At 41.8% G+C, this 17,644-nt stretch overlaps 1 protein-coding gene across 1 annotated transcript; it reads left to right on the top strand.

Moving 5' to 3' along the window:
- Positions 1–12,264: 12,264 nt before the first annotated feature.
- Positions 12,265–12,705, top strand: LOC133815304 (uncharacterized). Its single transcript, XM_062248159.1, has one exon. It carries the CDS (start codon positions 12,265–12,267, stop codon positions 12,703–12,705), a length of 441 nt encoding a protein of 146 aa, XP_062104143.1.
- The last annotated feature ends 4,939 nt before the right edge of the window (positions 12,706–17,644 follow it).

Below are 17,644 nucleotides of genomic sequence, written 5' to 3' on the forward strand. Positions count from 1 at the left end.
GGGGCTTTCCTCCCTCTACATCCTTTTTATCAGGGGGTGGCTAATTATTTCGATGTCGCCCCCTTCCAAATTACTCCAAACGGATATAGAATGCTGGCCGCACTCTATATCTTGTACAAACTTAAAAAATGGCCTGAACCTACCCCCCACGAGGTCAATTATCTTTTCGACCTTAAATCCAACCCGCAACAATATGGGACGGGTTTCTTCCATCTTTGTCACCAGGAGACCAACCAGACGTTCCTGAGTGACACTACGCATATATCCAACGTGGGGCAGTACAGTAAGGAGTACTTCCTTACTCCGGACATAACCAGCAACAACCTGGCCTTCGCTCGAGGAGGTAAGTGCTGTCTTTTACTAGTCGATACTTTTCAATCATCGAAATTTCCTTCATCTTTTTTAAAGTATACTTTGTTTTTCAGGCCCATGGTTACGTCCGACCCCAACACCAGGCATGGTGTTGACGTCCAATGCATTGGCCAGGATGACAGACGCAGAAAAAAGCGTCAAGTCCCTGGTTACTGATGAAAACCTGAGGCTGTCTGGCCTCTTGGCTCCTCTCCATGAAACAAGAGGACCCGTGGTAGCCGATGCCACTGCCGAGGGGATTCCCGAGCAGCAACCTCCTGCGTCTCCTCCGCGAAGGAGGCCGACGGGGGTTACAATCAGGGAGCCCACAGGTAATCCTTCCGCAGAAAGGCCTTCTGCTCCCCAAGGCAAGGGGAAACAAAAGGCCAAAGAGCCGGTTGTGGACTTGGGGGAATCCTCTGATGAGAACGGTAAAGTTATTTTGCTTTTAAATAGCTTGCCAATTCCCTGTCACTTGTTTGACGGGGAGGGCAACTTTACATATACTCCAAATCTAGGGCCAGGCTTCTTCATGCCAGATAATGAGTGTATGACTAATAGAGTCAATAGTATAGCGACCAGTAGTTGTAGCTCGGGTATTAACTTTTTGACCTTCTTTTCTGTTTGATAAAGAGTCTTCATTTGCCTTTATCTTTACCCTTTGCATGTGTTTACTTGTATGCAGATATGGCCACTCCCAACGTCTTCGACCTATACCAGGCTGAGGAGGAAGACGAGGTTCCTCAGCTTCGGCGAAAGTCGTCAAGGAGACACAACGGCGAAACAAGCCAGGGCCCTGCCAAAAAGAGTCGAACAGAAGACCCTTCCAAGGACGTCCCAACTGGGCAAACTTCTGCTCATCCTCTAGCTCCTGCTGAGAAGGAGACTCCTCCTGCCCGGACTCCTCCTGCTCCGACAAACCCTCCGGCTGCGCCCAGCAGGGAACAAAACAAGCGGGAAGAAACTCTTGAGGCCAAACTCTCGAGCCGTGCCGTGCGAGCAGCCAAAGACCGCATCGCGCACATCGGGAAGAACGACCGCGTCAAGGATACAATGGTTGAGGCAGAGAGTATGGCGGTCGACCAAATTCTGAACAGGACTCTGAACGAAATAGCCAGCGTAAGTGCTTCTTCATCTTTTTGGCCTTAGTCTTTTATTCTTTGCAACAGGTTCTAACTTTTTCCTTTGTTCACAGGCTTTGCTGTCTGCAACTGCTGCTCGTACCCGTGCCCAAGCCACCATCGAATAGGCTCGAACGAAGGCTATCGAGAGGTACCAGGTGAAAGCAGCCGAAGAACTTTCGGCTGCGGAGGCCAGGCACGCAAAGGAGTTGGAGGCGATGGTTCAGTAGAGGGATGCCGCGGTGACGAAGCTATCGGAGGCTGAAGCTTCGAAGGTTGCTATAATAAAGCAGAGGGAGGAGTATCAGGAGGCCAGCCGAGTCCAGTATCGCAAAGTCAAGAGACTGGGTGAGGAGCTTCAGTCCAAGGACGAGGCCATCGCTACTCTTGAGGGCCAAGTGGAGCAGCTGAAGCTTGACAACTTCAAGAATTTGGAAAGGTATAAGAAGACGACGCTCCGGTGTTTTTACAACTTCTGGAAACACAACCAGGGTGCCGATTTCAGCTATCTTTCGGAAGATGTTAGGACTGCTGAGCTGACTCGCTGCACTGCTCAACTGGCTGAAGAGGAGGCCAGGGTAAGGATCCCTGCCTCCCCAAGCATTGCTGGCGCAGAGGAAGAAGGAGTCGTTGAGGACGCGACCAATCAGAATGCCAATAAAGACCCTCCTGCTCCCAATGCCTCTTGAGCTTTATTATTTTTTCTTTCTTTTGATTACATGACCCACGGGTCGTGATGTAAAGACAATACCCTTTTTTTGAATTTGCTGCATGGGCAGCAAACTTTTCCTTTTATTTGAACAGTTACATCCAAGCAGTGATGCTTGCAGTGTAAAAGATTGTTTCATGATGCTATAACATTTTCATTTATTATAACATTTGTCCGTATGACCGAACTTAGCATAGTACTTTGGCTTGATTTAACAAAATATAAATTTTGAAAATAACTCTAAGTATCTTAGCATGATTTCACTCATTTTGTTCATGTGTTTACATACCTCATGGTACGCTTTGCTATCGATGTGCCTTATATGCCCCCCAAGTGATGGAGGAGCTTTAGGTCCTTGGTTACTTGCCCTGACCATGACCTGTTCGATCATTTCTGCTCGGGTGAAAAAGTAATACTTGTAATACAACAAAACAACACACGTAATGAACAAATACTTGTAAATATAAATTTACAAAGGTTGGCAAGAATGACTGGCTGCGCACAGTCCCTTATAATCTCGTATTAAAAATGGACTAAACATGTCTTTACGAGTGATTCTAAAATAGAATCTTACATATACGAGCGATTAGCCATACAACATGGCTAACCCTCTTTGCAAAACTTGTAAAAAGTAAAATTTAATACAAGCCAGTCCTTTAAAAAGGACTGTTCACTGATAATACTTGCGCAGGTGTTCTCCATTCCAATAACGTGGAACGAGATCTCCGTTTAGGCGTGCAAGTTTGTAGGTACCCGGATGAAGGACTTCTTCGATCTGGTAAGGTCCTTCCCAATTAGGTCCGAGTACTCCAGCAGTGGGGTCGCGGGTATTTAAGAAAACTCGTCGTAGCACCAAGTCACCGACGTTGAATTTTCTTTCTTTCACTTTGGAGTTAAAGTACCGGGCGACTTTTTGCTGGTAAGCAGCAACTCGGAGTTGGGCCTTCTCCCGTATCTCATCAATTGAGTCTAGGGACTCCATCATTAGTTGGCTGTTCTGGTCCTGGTCGTATGTTAAGCGTCGATGTGAGGGGGGATCTAACTCGACTGGCAACATAGCTTCATATCCGTAGGCCAAGGAAAATGGGGTATGACCTGTCGTTGTTCGGTGAGATGTTCTATACGACCAAAGGACTTCAGGCAGCTGCTCTGGCCATGCCCCTTTAACATCTTCAAGCCTCTTTTTCAGGGTATCTTTAAGAGTTTTATTCACGGCTTCAACTTGCCCGTTTCCTTGGGGATGCGCAACTGAAGAAAAGCTTTTAATAATTCCATGCCTTTCGCAGAAGTCGGTGAATAAGTCGCTGTCAAACTGGGTTCCGTTGTCTGAAACTATCTTTCGGGGCAAACCATAGCGGCAAACAATGTTTTTGATGACAAAGTCAAGAACTTTCTTGGTCGTTATGGTAGCGAGTGGTTTAGCTTCAGCCCATTTAGTGAAGTAATCAACTGCCACGACTGCGTACTTTACCCCGCCTTTCCCTGTAGGAAGGGATCCAATCAAATCCATCCCCCATACTACAAAAGGCCACGAGCTTTGCATCTGTTTCAATTTGTTTGGAGCTTCTCGTGGAATCTTGGAAAATATTTGACATTTATCACATCTTCGTACAAACTCCACCGAATCCTCGTTCATGGTTGGCCAAAAATAGCCTTGCCTCAGAATCTTCTTTGCCAAACTCTGCCCCCCAGCGTGATCCCCGTAGAAGCCTTCATGCACCTCTTTCACGAGTTCCTTAGCTTTTTCTGGTGTAACGCATCTGAGTAGTGGCATTGAATATCCTCTTCGGTACATAATACCATCGACTAGTATGTATCTAGCGGCTCGCCTTTGTAGAGTTCTGGCTTTGTTTCTATCTGCTGGTAGCACACCGTTCGTCAGATACTCCAAGTAAGGTGCCATCCATGTATCCTCCATTCTAATCTCCATATTGGTATTGACCGCTTGTATGCTCGGCTCACTCAGCCTTTCTACTGGCACAATGTTCAAAGTGTCAGCATCTTTTGCGCTCGCAAGTTTTGCTAAGGCATCTGCGTTTGAATTCTGATCCTGTGGTATTTGCTGGAGGGTGTACTCTGTGAACTGGGCTAGAAGGTCTTTTGTTTTATTCAAGTAGGCCACCATTTTTAAGCCCCGTGCTTGATATTCTCCTAGAACTTGATTCACCACCAGCTGTGAATCACTGTAAATATCAAGCGTCTTTATGCTCATGTCTTTCGCCATTCTCAATCCAGCGAGGAGTGCTTCATATTCGGCTTCATTATTTGATGCGGTGAAGTCGAACCTAATGGCGCAGTGAAATCGATGCCCTTCCGGCGTTATCAATATCACTCCCGCTCCTGCGTGGGATTCATTGGATGATCCATCCGTGAATAACCTCCACAAAGGAGCTTTCTCTTGAGGCTCAGGCGCACTAGGCTGTTCGCACTGCTCGCTTCCTGGGAGTTCGGTGAACTCTGCAATAAGATCGGCCAAGACTTGTCCCTTGACTGCTGCTTGTGGTGAATAGGTTATATCGAACTGCCCTAGTTCGACTGCCCATTTTAACAATTGTCCAGCCGCTTCTGGTTTTTGGAGGACTTGCCGAAGGGGCTGGTCAGTTAAAACTATGATAGGATGGGCTTGAAAGTAGGGGCATAACTTTCTAGAGGCCAGGATTAAGCAATATGCTAACCTTTCAATTGGCGGATATCTCAACTCTGCCCCGATCAGTCTCTTGCTAACATAGTAGACTGCTTTCTGCACGCCTTCGTCTTTTCGCACCAACACCGCGCTAGCAGCAACTTCAGTAATTGCCAGGTAAATAAACAAAGTTTCTCCTTCGATTGGCTTTGATAAGATGGGAGGCTGTGCCATATGAGTTTTCAAGGCCTGGAATGCCTGTTCGCAGTCTCCCGTCCATTCAAACTTCTTATTTCCCCTAAGTAGATTGAAGAAAGGGACGCACTTGTCTGTTGACTTTGAAATAAATCTACTTAAGGCTGTGATCCTCCCGGTTAAACTTTGTACATCTTTGATCCTTTCTGGCGACTTCATGTCGATCAGGGCTTTTATCTTGTCGGGGTTGGCCTCAATTCCTCTTGAATTTACAATGAACCCCAAGAACTTCCCTGATCCAACTCCGAAGGAACATTTCAGGGGATTTAACTTCATTTGGTATTTGTTCAATACATCAAAGCACTCTTGTAAATCCCTTACATGTCCTTCTGCCTTTTTAGACTTTACCAGCATGTCGTCCACGTACCTCCATGCTTACTCCGATCAGCTCCTTAAACATGTGGTTGACTAGCCGTTGGTAAGTCGCACCTGCGTTTTTCAGTCCAAAGGGCATTACTTTGTAACAGTATAAGCCCATATCGGTCTGAAAGCTGGTGTGATCCTCGTCAGGGGGTGCATGCTAATCTGGTTGTAGCCCAAATATGAATCCATGAACGAGAGGATCTCGTGCCCTGCAGTTGCATCGACCAGTTGGTCGATTCTTGGGAGTGGGAAGCAGTCCTTTGGGTAGGCTTTATTGAGGTCTGTAAAATCCACGCAGGTTCGCCATTTGCCGTTAGGCTTGGGAACCAGCACTGGATTGGAGACCCACGATGGATAAAATGCCACCCTGATGAACCCATTCTCCTTTAGTCTTTCAACTTCTTCTTTTAAGGCTCGCGATCTATCCTTATCGAGCAGCCTTCTCTTTTGTTGCACGGGTGGAAAGGTCTTGTCTATATTCAGAACATGGCTGATAACTGTAGGATCTATCCCAGCCATGTCTTTGTGTGACCAGGCAAAAACCTCCTGGTTCTTCCACAAAAATTCCACCAGTGCGTGCTTCGTGGCGGGCTTTAGGTTCTTCCTGACCTTTACGACTCTGGTCGGGTCTTTTTCATCGAGTTGGACCTCTTCTAGGTCCTCGACGGGTCCAACATTTTCTTCAAAATCCCCAAAGCGAGGATCTAAGTCTCTATCCTCACTTTGGGCAACGCCCTATTTGGTGACTCCATCACCGGATTGGGCTTGTGTATCAACTGCCATCTGCAACCTATCCGAGGTAGTGCTCTTCGGCGTTCCGCTCTTCGCCTTTGTGATTAAGGCGTCGTAGCACTCCCTGGCTTCTCTCTGGTTTCCCAACACGTGTCCTACTCCTGCGTCCGTTGGGAACTTCATGGCTAAGTGCCACATAGAGATGACGGCCCGTAGATCAACTAGTATTGGCCTCCCAATGACGGCATTGTACGCCGAAAGACAATTGACCACTACGAAAGTGGCGAGTAATGTCCTTGTAGCAGGCGCTGTACCTGTCGTCACTGGTAGTCTGATAAATCCGGCAGGGGCGAGTCCTTCTCCAGAGAAGTCGTATATCGTTTGGTTGCAGGGCTCCAGGTCCTTAACGGACAGCTTCATGCGTTCCAGCGAAGACTTATACAGGATATTCACCGAACTTCCTGTATCGACCAGCACCCTTTTCACCATCATGTTGGCCATTTGGATGTCCATGACCAGCGGATCGGAATGTGGGAACCGGACGTGTTGGGCATCGCCATCAGAGAAGGTTATTTTGCCTTCGTCTGACCGAGCCTTTTTTGGTGCACGGTCCTCAACAGTCATTATCTCGATGTCCTGGTTGTGGCGCAAGGTCCAAGCATATCGTTCCCTGGCCTTTCCGCTATTTCCCGCGAGGTGCGGGCCTCCACAGATGGTTAAGAGTGTGCCAGTCACGGGGGCAGGCTGTAAGGGTGGCGAGCGTTGGTGCGTGGGAGCCTGCTCGTTGCTACCCGGAGCTTCTCGTTGGGAATTTCCCGAGGCCCGTACATATCTCCTCAAGTGTCCTTGTCTAATAAGGAACTCGATTTCGTCTTTCAGCTGGTTGCATTCGTTGGTGTCATGTCCGTAGTCGTTATGGTAACGACAGAACTTGGTAGTGTCCCTCTTTGAAATATCCTTTCGAATGGGGCCAGGTTTTTTATAAGGCACACTAGAGCTTGTGGCTTGATAAACCTCTCCCCGAGACTCAACGAGGGCAGTGTAGTTAGTGAACCGAGGCTCATAACGGTTACCCTTTGCTCATTTATTGTCGGAGGTGGAAGGCTCGTTATACGACCGTTTTCCACCATTCTTGCCATTGCCATTGCCATTCCCGTTGCCTTTGTCGTTGCCGTTAGGTTTGGACCCATTGGCGGCTTTGGCGGGCTCGGCTGCTTTCTTATCCTTGCCAGAAGGCTTTCCATCGTCGGCAATGGCATCTTCGAGCTTGATGTAACGATCAGCCCGGTCCAGGAATTCCTGGGTAGTTCTTACTCCTTCCTTTCGAAGGCTTTTCCAGAGAGGGGAGCGACGCCTAACCCCTGCGGTTATGGCCATCATTTTTCCTTCGTCTCCCACCGTGTTTGCCCCAGCTGCTGCTCGCATAAAGCACTGGATGTAGTCCTTCACTGATTCTCCATCCTGCTGGAGAATTTCAACCAGCTGGTTTGCTTCGGTCGGATGCACACGACCTGCATAGAACTGTCCGTAAAACTCCCTTACGAACATTTCTCAGGAAACTATGCTTACGGGCGGGAACTTAAAAAACCATTCTTGCGCGGCTTCAGAAAGTGTTGCAAGGAAGATCTTGCACCGAGCGTCTTCGGACACTTTCTGAATATCCATCTGTATCTCAAATTTATTGACACGAGATACCGGGTTTCCGTACCCGTCAAAGTTTGGAAGCGTTGGCATTTTGAACTTGCTTGGAGTTTCTACATTAGCTATCCTCTGTATGAAAGGAGTGCCTTTCCTCCTATCGTGGTCGATATAAGATGTCCTTCCCCTGACCAGCTGTTGCACTGCCTAGTTGAGGGCATCTATCTAGGCCTGTACAGCGGCAGGAATCCCTGTGGCCTCTGTTGCTGGGGGGACGTTCTCACCACGCCACTCGTGGCCATCGTTGAGTATGTCTCGCAAATCCTCGTCTCTTCTCCGCTGCTCGCTACCCCCGAGCCGGTTGAAGACATTATTTTGCCGGGGCTGCCCCCCAGCATCCCGTCTGTTGGGTTGGTCATCTTGAGGTACCTGGCTCCCGCCTTTACCTCTTTCTTCATTCCTTCGGCTAGCGTTTCCCTTGCCTGAGTCGGCCTCGTTATATCCATGGCCATCTCTGAACCTTGATTGGCTATGGTGGGACTGACTGTTCCCTCGATTTCCATTCCTGGCTGAAACGTCCCGAGCGTTAGAGGGCGGCCTGCGCTGGTCGTTGTGTCCCCGTGCATTATCATGCCGTGGGGGACCACGGACCGCAGAGCCTGACTCTGAGTTCCTCCTGTTTCCAGGAGGATACTGACCCCTGTTCGGTAGGTTTGGCTCATCGCCCCTACGGCGTCTAGGACTACGAGGCTGATGCTCGACCCTATTCTGCCTCTGTTGTGGGGGATTGCCGCGACCAGCCTGGGATGGAGGCTGTGCCTCAGGGTCCATCGGGACATCTTCATGGGGCACCTGAGGCTGCTCGGGCCTTTGTGGACTCGAGGGCTGGATTGGTGGGCTAGGATTTGGACCCCTCTGGGGTGGCCCATCGACAGGTTGGTCAGGCTGCGAAATAGGTGCGGCCTGATTCCTAGCCAGTTGCAAGGCTGCCTCGAGGGCTGCCATGGTTTCACTCTGGCGGCGGTCCATCTCCGCCTGCCTTTCGCTTAACTCCGCACGCTGTCGTTCAATCTCCTGCTGCTGCCGCACCACAACTTCGGCAGCAGTCTCTTGACTGGCTTTCAGATTAGCCAGCTCTTCTTGCAGCGCTCCCAGAGTACTCTTCAGCGTCGCATCATCCATTTCTTCCTCCTCAAAATCTAAATGTTGCTCATCCTCAGCCACGCTTGCAGGAGGAGGAGGAGGTGGCGGGTTTGACGGTGCAGCGGCGGCGGCCTGTCCAGTTTTCCTTGCAGTTTTCGCCATTGATTTTCTCAACAATGATAAATCAAGCTCTCAATGAAAGCATCAGAATGTTGACCCAGATTTTGGCCAACTGACACGGAGTCAGAATATGCTTGATGTGAATGAATGTGTTGACAAGAATCGAATGGCAAAAAGTAAAAAGAACACGATATTTTATAGTGGTTCGGCCCCAGGATATGGTAATGACCTATGTCCACTTAGACTGTTATTGATATAAGAATCAAAGGAGTGATCAAAGAACAAGGGTTCAATGAGTTTCACTAACCTCTCAAGAACAATACAATATTCCAAGGAGAATTATTCTAGTCTCAAATAATCCAAAAGCCAAAAGTCCCTCCCTTGAGCTATCTTTTTCTATTTATAGGCTCAAGGGGGATTACATGATTTTGTTGCCAATATTCTCTCCTAAATTATCGGATACTCAGGAGATTGTGTGAGTTAAATTCGGGATTTATAAAGATCTTTATAGTAATATTACATTGTATGCGGAACCTGCGACCAGACCGGTCGCAGGTAAGACTGGGCTGCTAACTGTTTCTAATACGTCTTCTGGTCGATGTACTAACAGAGCTTTTCTAGGTGTCAGCCACGTGTCCAGGGATCACTTGCCACGTCATCAATGCCAATTTTTTTGGATAACAATGTATATCTTTCAATTTCTATTATTAAGTGAATATATATTTATATTTTTGAATTGGCATATATTTTGTTTGTTTGGGCAATCACATAATTTTTATGTCATTTATTTTTAAATAAATTAATTAAAGCAAAATGTTGCCAAAGTAACTTCTTTTGTGTAGATTTATTTTGAGATAATTGGATGTGTGTGTTTCTTGTTTATTCGATCAATGATTGGCCCAAAGGAAGGTTATTGATTGGCCAAACAACAAATACACATGTGGGAATGAATGTGTAATGACCCGACTAATTTAAAGACTTCAGATCATTAAAAACTACTAAGACATAGCTATTATTTTCAAATACATACATAAAATAATAGAACTTTATTATAAAAATCCAAAATACGGGATCCCATTGTTATTACATAAAATCATAAGGAAAAGAAAACATTTAATTAATTGTTCAAATACTAAATGCAGAAAAACATAAATACATAATTAAAAAGACTTGAAGCAAAATGTCAACCTCGATCTTTCCCATCAGTCCAATCATTCAGTCATCGCCCAATACACATGCCAAAGCTGTCACGAATCCGCCCCGCCTTCCAAGCTCATTTTCCCGCACCATCTAAAATAAAAAAGAATGAGCCTAATGCCCAGTAAGGAAAAACTACTAAAACATATCATAATTCATAAAACGTAAAATATAAATCATAAAACATATGACGTAAAAACGTAAATCATAAAACATAAGACTACAAATTAATGGCTATTAACCCATTACCGTAGTATGTGATAGAAACCATCCAGGTCCTCTTGCTACTAGTTAGAGGTAGGTTTAAACACAGATATAGTATATGATAAATTATCTAGGTCCTCTTGCTACTATTTGAGGTAGGTTTAAGCATAACTATAGTCTACGATAATGATAAAAATCTTGGGATTTGCTTATTTGCTATCTAAGCAACCATATTTCCCAAGCGACTATAACATAAAACATAAACATACATATATACACATAACATATAAACATAATCATAACACATAAAATCTAACCTATTTTCCTTACCAAAAATCGGGATATTGGAGACAAGAACGGGATTGGAAACTCCTAAAACCAAATAGTAAGATCCATAAGTTTCCTAAAGAAAATAAGATGAAGAGAAGATCTAAACCATCAATATAAGAACTTATCGAAAATCTTAAGTTTCAAAAAACTCAAACACCTAACCAAAAGTCATTATAACAAGTTAGGATTTGGAATAAAATGAACTATAATGAGCTAAACCTGAGGATAAAGAATATCTTGGATAGATTAGAACCTCAATCTACACCTCAATACCAAAATATCACTTTATCTTACTTCCCAAGTGTTTATAACAACTTAGATTTGAAAGCTTTTAACCCCAAAACCCTAGTGTTTCTCTCTAGAATGAACTTTGCAACTTGGAGGCTCTGAACAATGCCTGAATGATGAAGCAAATGGTTGAGTGAAAGGTTCTATTTATAGAGTTCAAGGAGTGAAACTAACTCCTTTTAAAATGAATAAATAATTGAATAAAAATTGAATTTTCTGCTCAACAGATGCCCAGAACTCTGTGAAAAATGTTCAAGAGCAAGTCCAAGTTGTTGAGGGCTATTTCTAGCTCGGATTCCACGGACTTTCAAAATATGTATGTGGAGCCGATATATCGCCTCCCCCATATTCCTGAGCCTCTGTGGTTTTGTTCGAGCGAAGTCGACATGTTTTCCATATCAATCATAGGCGATATATCGGTCCCTATAGATGCGATATATCGGCATATGTTGATATATCAAACATGTTTTTGCACACTTTCAACACACCTGAATTTGTTTAAACCACTTTGACTGAGTAAAACGTGATCCTAACAGCTGAGGGAAGGTTCTAGACTTCCTAGGTTTATTATTTATTAATTTATTCATCTAAAATCCTTAAATCCTTAGTAAACATTCATGTGACAAGTGTCATGTTCTTAATTATTCTATCTAAACCTTAGGTTATAATAAATATCATTTCTAGGACCAACTATATTAATCAAACCTTATGTTAAAATTAATATTTCTAAACTATATGCTAAACTTATAAAATCCATAACTATCTCTATGAGTTTCCAACTAAATCACGGCTTGAACCAATAACCACGAAAACTAAAATACTACAGCACATGCTACTACTATCTAGCTAAGTAAAATTACAAGACGCTACAGAATGTGTGATAATTATAAAGTTTCCATGTTAACAACATACCAGCCTAAGCGACCATATTTCCCAATAGAATATAACATAAAACATATACATACATATATACATAATCATAACACATAAAATTGTTGTTTGAGTGAATTTATTATCAGTATTTGATTTATGCATGGAGAGTACCACTAACAAATTGTTGTTTCTGTCCAAAGACTAAACATCAATGTTGTGCTAGGTATCTTGTTTAAATGGGCCCACCACTATAGTTGATTAAAATTTGTGTCTTTTAATATTATACTATTTTATTTTACTATTTTGTATATTATGACATGAATTTATATTATGTGAGCTTATGTTATTTGTTTGTTCTGAATTTGTTAGTTACTGCTTCTGCTGCTAATATTGCTGCCAACATGAACTCAATTCCTGTGCTCAACGATGCAAACTTTAAGAGCTGTAAAGAGAATAGTCTATTGGTTCTTAGCTGCATGGATTTAGGCTATGCATTAAGGAAAGAACAACCTGCTTCTCCTACGGAGAAAATTTCTGTTGATGAAAAGGAAAACTTTGAGAAGTGGGGACATTCTAATTGCTTAAGTCTAATGATGCTAAAGCGCAGCGTTCTAGAAGCATTCAAGGGCAGTATGTCCGATGAGGTATTTGTAAATGATTTCCTTAAAGAAATTGAAAAACATTTTGCAAAGAACGAAAATGTTGAGACACGCAAGCTTTTAGCTGACCTTGTCCAGATGAGGTATAAAGGAAAATGAAATATTAGGGAAGACATTATGGAGATGTCTAACATCGCTTCCAAACTTAAGGCACTAAAGCTTGACTTGTCTGATGACTTGCTTGTGCATTTGGTACTCATATCCCTTCTTGCACACTATGGTCAGTTTATAATGAGCTATAACACTCAAAAAGACAAATGGACTTTTAATGAGCTCATTTCACACTGTGTGTAAGAAGAGGATAGACTGAAGCGTGAAAAGATTGAAAGTGCTGATGTTGCAACTACCTCAAAGAGCAACAACCGAAAGAGGACTCAGGATAAGGAAACTGTAGTAAGAACTTCACAACCTAAGAAACAAAAGACTTAGGATGAGGGACTTGCCTGATTCTTTTGCAAGAAACCTGGGCATGTGAAGAAGGAGTGTTCCAAATACGTCACATGGCGTATAAAAAAGGCAGACTTTTCACCTTTGTTTGTTCCGAAGTTAATTTGACTTCTGTACCTAGCAATACTTGGTGGGTATATTTTGGTGCTACTTCTCACACAAATGTTTCTATGCAGGGTTGCATTTGGAGCCGGCCGCCAAGTGATGCTGAAAGGTTCATTTATGTGGGCGACGACAAAGCAGTTCCAGTTGAAGCCATTGACACTTTTAGATTATCTTTTGAGACTGGTCATTTTATTGAATTAAGAGAGACTTGTGTAGTACCGTCATTTAGATGAAATTTGGTTTCTATTTCTGTTTTGGACAACTTTGGTTATTCTTGTTCATTTGGGAATAATAAATTTAGTCTTTTTCTTAATTCTACTCATGTTGCGACTGGTTCTTTAATTGATAAACTATATATGCTAAATACAAATGCTTCATCTAATGAAACCTTGCAAACAACATCAAGAGGTACAAAACGCAAATTATCAAATGAGAATTCTGACACCTTATGGCACAAGCGCTTAGGACACATCTCCAAAAGGAGAATAGAGAGACTTGTGTCAGACGGATTACTTGAACCCCTTGATTACACGCACCTTGATGTATGTGTTGAATGTATCAAAGGGAAGCAGACAAACATTAGGAAGTTAAGTGCCAAAAGGAGTTCTGACGTCTTACAATTGATACATATTGATAAATGTGGTCCATTCCCATAGCATCTTGGAATGGCCAATAGTATTTTATCACTTTTATAGACGACTATTCTTGTTATGGGTACTTATACTTAATCCATGAAAAGTCATAATCCTTTGATGTTTTTAAGGCCTTCAAAGCTAAAGTTGAAAATCAACTAGGTGAGAAGATTAAAGCTGTCAAATCTGACTGTGGTGGTGAATACTATGGTAGATATGACGAATCAGGTGAACAACGTCCAAGACCTTTTGCCAAATTCTTGGAGGAATGCGGAATTATCCTGCAATACATAATGCCAGGGCAACCTCACATGAATGGTGTTGCTGAGAGACGAAACATAATGCTTAAGGACATGGTAAGAAGTATGATTAGTCATTCTTCTTTACCAGAATCACTCTGGGGAGAGGCAATTAAGACTGCAGCCTTCATACTGAACAGAGTACCTAAGAAAGTGGTGGCTAAAACCCTTTTATGAAATATGGATAGACAAAAGGCCTAGCATTAAACACTTACATATTTGGGGTTGACCAGCTGAGGCAAGGCCTTATAGGCCTCATGAAAACAAACTGGAATCAAGAACAGTTAGTTGCTATTTTGTTGGGTATCTTGAGCGGTCGAGGGGTTTTAAGTTTTATGATCCCTCAATTAAGTCCTTTTTTCGAGACGGCTAATGCGAGATTTCTTGAGGATGTTGTGTTTGAGGGGGGGATAAAGTTAGGAATGTTGTCATTGAAGATGAATCTATTCCTTTACCGAATATTTTTATTGACAATGATCAACCTGTTGACATTGTTCATGACACAATTCAAGACAACAATGACGAATTACCTATGGAACTCCCTACTCAAAATCAAGAGGTTACCTCAAGTGGAAGTGCCACTTAGGCGATCCACTAGAGAGAAAAGAAGTGCAATTTTCAAGTGATTACATTGTATTTCTTCAAGAGCATGAGTTCGACATAGGGATAATGGAAGATGATCCAATCAACTTCCAACAAGTCAAACAAAGTTCTAATTGTTAAGAGTGGATTAATGCCATAAACGATGAGATGAAATCCATGAAAGACAATGACGTTTGGGATCTTGTTAAGTTGCCTGAAGGTGCGAAGTCCATTGGTTGCAAATGGATATTTAAAACCAAAAGGGATTCTAAAGGCAACATTGAGAGGTATAAAGCGTGTCTAGTTGCCAAGGGTTTTACTTAGAAGGAAGGTATTGACTACAAAGAAGCTTTTTCTCTAGTATCATCGAAAATTATTTCAGGACAATAATGGCACTTGTAGCTCATTTTGACTTAGAGTTGCATCAGATGGATGTTAAGACAACTTTTCTCAATGGTGACATTGAGGAAACCATATATATGTCGCAGCTAGAAAACTTTGTATTAGGCGATCCAAAGTCTATGGTTTTCAAACTCAAAAGATTCATCTACGGTCTCAAGCAAGCTTCCCGTCAATGGTATCACAAGTTTCATCAAATCATTGTCTCATCGGTTTTGAGGTCAATGCAGTTGATGATTGTGTATATCACAAGTTTAGTGAGAGTAAATTTATCTTCCTAGTGTTTTATGTTGATGACATACTTTTGGCTAGTAGCGATATAGGCCTAGTGCAAGAAACCAAGAGATTTCTAACAAAGAATTTTGAAATGAAAGATCTTGGTGACACCTCTTTTGTATTAGGAATTAAGATACACCGAGATTGCTCTCGAGGTGTCATTGGGATATCACAAAAGAGCTATATCGAGAAGGTACTTGCTAGATTTGGCATGAAATATTGTGCACAGGGAGATACTCTTGTTGCCAAAGGAGACAAGTTTAGTCTCAACTAATGCCCCAGGAATGAAATTGAAAGAAAAGAAATGTAAAAGATTCCTTATTCTTTGGTTGTTGGGAGTCTTATGTATGCTCAAGTATGTACGCGTCCAAATTTGGCATGCATAGTGGGTATGTTGGGCAGATACTTAAGTGACCCCAACATGGATCATTGGAAAGCAGCCAAACAGGTTATGAGGTACTTACAAAGAACAAAGGATCATATGCTCACCTATCGTAAGTCAGAAAATTTGGAGATCATTGGGTATTCTGACTTCGATCTTGCGGGTTGCCAAGATACTAAAAGATCCACTCCTGGCTATGTATACATGTTGTCAAGAGGAGCTATATCCCAGAGAAGTGCTAAGTAGTCATTCATAGCTCCTTCCACCATGGCAGCAGAGTTCATAGCTTGTTATGAGGCAACAAATCATGCGATATGACTGTGAAATTTTTTCGCTGGGCTGCGAGTTGTGGATGGAATTGAAAGACCACTAAAGATTTATTGTGACAATCTATCAGCGGTTCTATATTCGAATAACAATAAAAGCTCTTCAAAGTCTAAGCACATAGACATCAAGTTTCTAGTTGTTAAAGAGAGAGTTCAGAGTAAGATAGTGTCTATTGAACATATAGGAACAAACTTAATGCTAGCAGATCCACTAACCAAATGTGACCCCCAAGGTCTTTCATGGGCATACTGCTTACATGGGTGTTGTCTTATTTGATGATATGAAGTTTTAGTGGGAGTTTGTGTTTTGTATTTATTTATTATTTATTGACACTATTATACTACTTTATGTATGTTCAATTTTCTGCAGAATAAAGTTGATGGTTTTATTATCTTTATTGCTCTAAATGTGTTATCTTTCAATTGTGGTTTGACATATAGTTTGAAAGACTTGGGATTGATATCACTAAAGAATAAAGGGCCAATTGAATAGGCATGACTAAGATCACATTGCATGTAATTTCCAGTTACACATCCATACTTGATCTATGTTGTTGAATATATTTGATATGGTGATCATTGATGGATCGAGTTGCGAATAATGTAACAAAAGTCGCTTTGGTCTCATATTGGCATAGGAGATGGACCAGATTGATTAAAGATTATGTTTTTAAGAATAATTAGCAAGTTTGTGTGCACCTAAGGTTATCAGATGTAATTGTCATTGGAATTCATTTGTAGCCCAAGTGGGAGATTGTTGGGTTATTTTTAATAATTTAATGTGTGGGCTAACAAATTAAGACAATTATATTTGAAATAATATTCTAAGCTGGGCTAACTAAGTGGTCTAATTAAAGGATCCCAATTAAACATCTTATACGGTATAGGCTTTGTAATATGTAATACCCAATAGTAAACCTAATTAGGGTTAATGGGGTTCTAATTAGATTACTATATAAAGAATGCTACAGGGTTTGGTCCCCAAGGCTAATCTCTCATCACCTCTCCTCCTCTATTCCCATCAATTGAGTGAGACCCATAGAGAGAAAAGATTAGTCTGTGGAAGACCATAAACTCATAATCCTTCTCATATCCAACATCATGGAATCAGGTATGTCTTGTGAATTCGCTATGTAATCTTGATAATCTGACATAAGTTTAGATCTGTGTATATTTAGATTTAGTTCCAACATATATTTCTTCTATATAAAAAGTGTGTAGATAACGAAAATTCTTTGTTTTAACGATTTGTTTGATTAACTTTAACAAAATGTTCTAAATATTTAACGGAATATATTTTTAAAACTAACTAAAAATAGATATTTATTAATTATATTAATATAAATTAAAATATTATTATTATAATAATATTTAATATAAGACTACATATATAATAATTATATTAATATAAATTTTCAAATTCCAATGTTATTAAATATCATTATTATAATAATGTATAATACAAGACTAAATATTTAATAATTTAATAGAAATTTAAATGTTATAAAATATTATTATGATAATAATATATAATCTTAATTTTTTACTAATTATATTAATATGAATTCAAATATTATAAAATATTATTAT

This window comes from Humulus lupulus, chromosome 2 (assembly GCF_963169125.1).
Source record: "Humulus lupulus chromosome 2, drHumLupu1.1, whole genome shotgun sequence".
NCBI classification, from domain to species: domain Eukaryota; kingdom Viridiplantae; phylum Streptophyta; class Magnoliopsida; order Rosales; family Cannabaceae; genus Humulus; species Humulus lupulus.